This window comes from Colius striatus, chromosome 1, assembly GCF_028858725.1.
Source record: "Colius striatus isolate bColStr4 chromosome 1, bColStr4.1.hap1, whole genome shotgun sequence".
Lineage (NCBI taxonomy): Eukaryota > Metazoa > Chordata > Aves > Coliiformes > Coliidae > Colius > Colius striatus.
The window spans coordinates 131115008-131122058 of record NC_084759.1 but is presented as its reverse complement, the minus strand read 5'-3'; the positions used below and the strand labels follow the sequence as shown (position 1 = coordinate 131122058).

General features: G+C 37.0%; 1 protein-coding gene across 1 annotated transcript; it reads left to right on the top strand.

Annotated features, from left to right (window-relative positions):
* Positions 1-217: 217 nt before the first annotated feature.
* On the top strand, positions 218-1006 carry NTF3 (neurotrophin 3). Its single transcript, XM_010199676.2, has one exon. It carries the CDS (start codon positions 233-235, stop codon positions 1004-1006), a length of 774 nt encoding a protein of 257 aa, XP_010197978.2. The 5' UTR covers positions 218-232.
* Positions 1007-7051: the final 6045 nt, after the last annotated feature.

Here is a 7051-nt window from a genome sequence, read left to right as displayed (position 1 = left end):
TGTATGAAATACACATAAAACACTGGGGAAAAAAAAAATCAGAAAAGAGTTGAGCTCATTAAAAAGGATAACAAAATACCATCTTCAAAGAAACACATTGCCTGTCTGTATCGATAAAGCGCAGGACTCATAAAACCAACTCTGAATTTTCATGTTTACAGCTTCTAGTAAACTTTCTTGGTTTTTATGTTATCTTTCTGTTTCTTTGCAGATCTTACAGGTGAACAAGGTGATGTCCATCTTGTTTTATGTGATATTTCTCGCTTATCTTCGTGGTATCCAGTCTACCAACATGGATCAAAGGAGTCTGCCAGAAGATTCAATTAATTCTCTTATTATTAAACTCATTCAGGCAGACATTTTGAAAAACAAGCTTTCTAAGCAGATGGTAGATATTAAGGAAAACTACCAAAACACAGTGCAGAAAGCAGACACTCAGCAAGACATGGATGGAGATGAAAATGTGAAATCAGACTTCCAGCCAGTTATCTCAATGGATACAGACCTCTTACGGCAGCAGAGACGCTACAACTCTCCCCGAGTCCTCTTGAGTGACAACACGCCTCTGGAACCTCCACCGCTGTACCTCATGGAGGATTATATTGGAAATTCAGTGGTGGTGAACAGAACCTCCCGGCGGAAAAGGTACGCAGAGCACAAGAGCCACCGAGGGGAATATTCCGTTTGTGACAGTGAAAGTTTGTGGGTCACGGACAAATCATCTGCAATTGACATTAGAGGACACCAGGTAACTGTTCTGGGAGAAATTAAAACAGGCAACTCTCCAGTTAAGCAATACTTTTATGAAACAAGGTGTAAAGAAGCCAAGCCTGTAAAAAACGGCTGCCGTGGCATTGATGACAAGCACTGGAACTCCCAATGCAAGACGTCCCAAACTTATGTTAGAGCACTGACTTCAGAAAACAATAAACTGGTAGGCTGGAGATGGATAAGAATAGACACCTCCTGTGTGTGTGCATTGTCAAGGAAAATAGGAAGAACATAATTCTGCATCTCTTTGCTATATAAGTTATTACTTTAAATTATATGATATGCATGTAGCATATAAATGTTTATATTGTTTTATATATTATAAGTTGACCTTATTTATTAAACTTCAGCAAATCTACAGTATATAAGCTTTCTCTCTCAATAAACAAGAGCAAAGGGCATGTGCCTCTGCTGTGGGCGACTCCAGGTTTTTTTAGCCTATATTTGTGACACTGCTTCTTGGCAGCATACCATAACCTTACTGTAAAATCTGTGTAAAATCAATATTTTTAATTCAGTATTGTCAAGTCAGTGACTGTCGTTTAGTAAACTTGTTAAAAATCAGATCAATGTCAAGAGTTGTGTACATATTTATATTCCCCATTCTATACATTTACATTAAATTGGATGCAGTGTTAACTCCTTACTGCCAAAATGAAAATGGACCAAAGTACCTGTTGTAGACTGCAGATGAGGTCAACATTACAAGCATCAAGTAGTCATAAATTACAATTACTATGCATTATGCCAGTTTTGCCAGTGAAATGACTTATTTCCCTCTGTTAACATTTCAGACTGACTGGTAATAATCCAGTAACATTTGTTTATGTCTTTGAAGCACATTTGTTTTGCAACTGTTTCTAATGTTGCCAGTTTGTCATGGAAGGAAAAAAAAAAAAAGAAAAAAATCTAATATATTTGTAGCAGAATCTTACCAAAGCCAAGAATCTAAATGAATCTTTAATACAATACATAAAAAGTGATTTTGTCACAATTTACAATTTCTTGTGATCAGCCTCTGCCTCCTCACATGAATCAATTATCTTCTGCCTTTGTTGTTAGGTCATTCCTCTCTGTCTAAGTTTTTAAATTAGAAGCAAAACTTCTGGTGTTTTAACCTTAAAAGAGCCCTTGGCTTGCAAATTGCATTAAAGATATGATATCTTGTGAATATAAATGCTGCACACCCCTATGAAGCTGGTGTCCTCCTCTACAATGCATTCTCCATTTATCACAGAGGGAAAAATGTGTAGAACTGCTTGACAAACCTGATACCTTTCATAGGGAAGTGAAATAAGAGATCTTTTTTAGCAGTATGGTGACTAAAATCCAAGTAGTTCATAGTTATAATGAAAACCTTCAATTATACAGGTGAGTTGTTACTTAGGACAGACAAATGTGCTAGCATATATATACCTCAAACTCTTCTTTTATATTGTCATGTAGCTCCACTGGGGCCAGTAATAATTACACTACTTGAAGAGATGTTCTATTATGCATTAGCTGTATAATGCCCTGGATGGAATCCCACTCTCATAAAAGTAACTGAGAGTCTTGTCATGGCTATCAACAGAATTAAGACTGGACTGCATGTGTAATCTGTGTGTTAGATCTTAACACACAGCCAGGGATGAAAAATGACAGGCATTCAAAAAGCATTACAGCTGTAGTGGTTTTAGGTTTTTACATTACAGCATTCACTGTTGTAGTGTGTTCAGGATCACAAGTGAAAATGAGATCAGAGCACTCAAAATTTAGGCTGCAGAACGCCTTTGTTCACACAGCTTTCACTACTGGAGAACTAGCTTCAAATCTGCAACAGGTCATCACGGGCAGCAAATTGTGTGGTCTCCCATAATCCCTTACAGAGAGTGTTACATGTCATAAAGTCACCAGAGAACAGGACAGGTCACTCTTGAGGCCAAGCACTGGAATAGCAGCATCTCTGAAAGCCAGGTTACAATGTGTAGGTATAAATTCTGCAGGGAAGGCTGTAAACAAAGGTTTTGAGAGCCTTCTCAGTTTTCAACATGAGTCCGGGGTATTTACCTCACAGGAAATATCATCACTTCACACTAACTTTGCTTCAAGCAGTAACAGTTTTAGAGGTTCAATACCAAAGTAGTCATTGAAAGGAAAGTGAAGATGTAAAATAACAAGGAATTCAGTCTCTGATAGATCTGACAAAAATTTTTGCAGCATTCCCCTTATTCAGCAAACACACACATACACAAATTTTCAACAGGGCTTTTGCTAGCAAGAGAGTTTTGGCTAAATTTTCTGCTTGGGGAAACAAGTATACTTTTCAGAGTCCTGCTCTACTGAAATTTTTTGCAAGTTGAAAGACTAATTTTACACCCTAAATTCCCAAATAAAGATCATTTTCACATGCCATGAGTAATTGAGAGCAGATATTGTCATGGATCATTAACTCTAATGATCTCCATGTTTCAGTATGCTGCATATGTCTCTCTCTGTATGAGAAGATGAAGTAAAAAGACTAACTTAGTTTGGTTAAATCCCATTAATCATAAACTACTTTATCCCTACAGTGTGGATGACACATTTGTTTATATCTCTGTAAATCCAGATAAATTCTATTGAAGACAGGTGAGAGAATGTAGGTTTACAGCAATGTAAACAACATCAGAGCTGATCCTGATGCCTTTATTTCTGCTCACTGAAAATCAAGGAAGGTTCAATCTTTACACGTTCAAAGAACACTGTAGTTTTCCACCATAAATCCAGCAACAGGAATTGGTCTTCGACTCTACCAATGCACCAAGTATTTTACAAGCAGCCAGCAAAAAATGTATCAGAGTAAATACAGTGCCTGTCATCTGAAACACATTAAATGAGAAAGAAGCATGGTATGTAAGGTTATTAGATCAATTGCCTCTTTCCCACTGCAGTATAACAATGAACGGAAGTGTTACCCTTTGGATTTGATCCAGTTTCTACTAAAGTCAATGGAAAAATTCTCACCTTCTCCAGCTGAAGCTGGATCAGGCCCCGAGCAAAGAAAAACCTGCAGATCTCAACCAGAGAGCAGAACAATCACACACATCAGTTACTTATTCTTGTAAATCCTGTGTACCCATAAGATGCTGTATAATTTTGTAACAAGTTTGTAAACAAAGCCTGTAATAAATTTGTTAAGGCCTAATTCTGTTTTCACTCTAGCGGGGATGGTTTTATTGTCATGGCACAATGAATTCAAAGTTCCTATCCAACTTTTTCGTATGCATATTAAGTAATTAAGAAAAATATCCAACTTGCAATGCTATTTTAAGTGTTCTTAAACTCACTCCCATTAGGCAACTCAGATGCTCTATCAATATTGTTTTGTCAATACATCATTATAAACACACGTATTATTTAGCTCTTCTCCCAAACGACTGAATGCTATTCTGAAGTTGCCTGTCTCTGTCAAACTGTATTTTGTCCTTTTTTTTTTTCCTAGTTTTTTTACAATCCATTTAGTAACAGTAAAAAAATGCTCCACTGAGGTTTTGTGAAACCATCTGCATTTATTTTATCACCTTTGAACATATGTTCAGGAATGAAGTCTGTGCAGAGAGTTTACTGCTACCAAGAGATTTGTGCGGCTGCACCAGGAAGAAACCTTGACTGGACTATACAGTATGTGCTCAAAACCACTCTCCTCATATTCTGTTATTTCAATGCTTTAGCAATCAGTCTTTCATTTGGTTGTACTCTGTGTATTTTCAGACAATACCAAACAGGAAATAAATCTGATTGGGAGTTCTAAAATTAAAAATTTAATGATAATGACCTGCTATTTCTGACCTTTCGGCAAATACATTTAAGCAGTGAAGTAAAGCGCATAACCATTCATTTCATTTAATAGAAACATTGTGGCAAAATCAATGGGATTCTGTGTTCTCCATGCTTGGTATGTGTATGTAATTCATCATGCACGTGGTGGTGGGGGAATGAGGAAGGAGGAGGAGGAGGAGTGGATACTAAGCACTACAGCTTGTGAGAAGTAAAAAGTTGTTCTCTGGGTAGGAGTGTTTTAAAGTGTGGAGGGGTTGTTTTCTGAAATGCTTTGCCTGTATTTTGTTACAGCAGATGGCAGAATGACGAAGCAAGCACAGATGTGGTGTAAAAAAACTCAAGCAATATCAGGATAACAAAAACTTTCCTGGGAAAGTCAGTCACTTGCTACGTCTGTAGGTCTGTGCAGTTCTGTAGTTCTGTGCAGGTTGTTGCAGGGCTCAACAACGACATTCCCAGTTAAATTATTTGACTTTGTGGCAAAAAATGTATTTTTTCCAAAAAGTATTACATCCATGAGCTGGATAATTTTATTTCTTTCTTTTTTTTTTCTTTTTTTGCAATTGCTAGCTATTTTGCTGCCTCTGATGAACAGCAAATGGTAATGTTTTCCATGAAGGTCCTCAAATATAGATTTCTCCTTTCTTTTGTTGTTGAGCCTTGAAGCCAGTGGCACCTGAAAGTCATATTTTCACTACAGAACTGGCCTTTTGATGGCATGACTTCACTTTTCCAGACATTTTGATCATAGAGTCCTATTTTGGAACCATTAACTACATGATTAGGTGACATCGTGACCAGGCTGTTCTAAATCATGTTTGAGATGCAAAAGAGCAAAAAGTGAGTGAGGCATCCCTATGCTATCCTTACATCCACCTTCACAATCTCCCATTTTGCTTTCAGTCTTGAGCTGTAGGCTGCATAATCAAGGCTTGCTTTCTGCATGTCTAAGGGCTAAGATGTATGATAGACCTTTGACAAAAGAACAGTTTCTCAGCTGCATTTTTTTGCCTGCCTGCAAGTGTGCTTTATGTGAATCCGGACAGGCTACTTGTAACAAGATTCTCTGGTTGTAGCATGTCATTATCCCCTCTATAAAAAAAACAGCATGATGTTACTTTTCACCTTTGTCACAGGGAGCAGGAAGCATCATTGATAAACCAGCTCCATTATTTCTAACTTACATTGAGACCAACTGGCAAAAAACCACTTATGTTTCCAGGAAAGGCTGCCAAGGAAGAAGGCAGAAGAATGCTGCATTTCTCTAAGCAACAATATTTCCATGGAGCTTGGGAGAAAAGGAAAGTAAGGGTTGAAAAATACATGGAGTCATAATTGCTGGGTGGCAAACACAGAAACATAGAATCTTAAAGAGATTTAGGAAAGCAAGAGAGATTGTTCAACTATGACATTAGATGAAAAACTTTCCTGCTATAAGATGAGTTAAAAAAATACCATTAGATCATCTGAAACATGAATTCAAAAGGAAGAAAAACCTCTATTAGTTGTGGCCAATTCCACTGAGTTGATTAGGAATTAACTATGCTCACTGAGCACAGATGATGAGATCTTGCTCTCTGTTAACCCTGTGCAGCCCCTTTTGTCAGTACCTGGGACTACAAAGTTGTAAGTGAGGGAAGAATTTGGCTCAAAAGGTATTAAATTAAATTTAAATGCATAAGGGAAGGCCTAAGTTAAAAGTGTTCTCCATCACACAGAAGAAGTCTAGATTTTAAAACTAGTGTCATAAATATCGTACATTACTTTATCTAGTTCCAGGGATTTAAGTTTTAAAATAAGTTTTTAAGTGTCTGATATGAGCAGTAAACCTATATTTAGCAGCAATTTACAAAAGAAAAAAAGCCCTGTAAATGGAAGTATACAGTAAAATACTGTGTCTAGTTGATTCCTATTTTTGTGTCAGTATCTGAGAAAGGAATTTTAATACAAATCCTGATTTTTTTTTACACATGGTATTTTGTATAGTAAGCACCTGAACTTAGTGGTTGTAGATGTGTAGAGGTGTGCAGTCTTTGTGGATATTGGAGCAGAAATATGGCTCTAAAATTGCTAGGCTATGTAAAAGTTGAAAGTCACACATTTGTACAGAAGACAGTTAAACCAAAGGTATGAAAGTGATTGAATCTATTTCTCAGGCTCAGCGATTAAACATGTTTTAAAATATTGAATTTTTGTGAAGTTATTACAAATACCTAGAGTCAGATTTGTATGTGACACAGCCCATTACTTGTACAGAGTGTAATTTTTTTCAACTTTGTTATTGCACAAATCTACTAAATGTGATTCCCATTAAGTTCAGAAGATAGAAATTTGCTCGTATCTGCACTGCTGACAGAGTATACACCATAACCCCAATATATGAGCCAAGTCACAGGTCAGAGCATGATCTCTGAACTTATGTCCTGAGGAAAAACTTCCAAGGGAGGAAATTTTTCTGTTCTGGAAAGCGAGAGCTTAG

Excerpts from the sequence above, each read along its gene's own strand:
- NTF3 (XM_010199676.2), top strand. The coding sequence starts at position 233 with ATGTCCATCTTGTTTTATGTGATATTTCTCGCTTATCTTCGTGGTATC.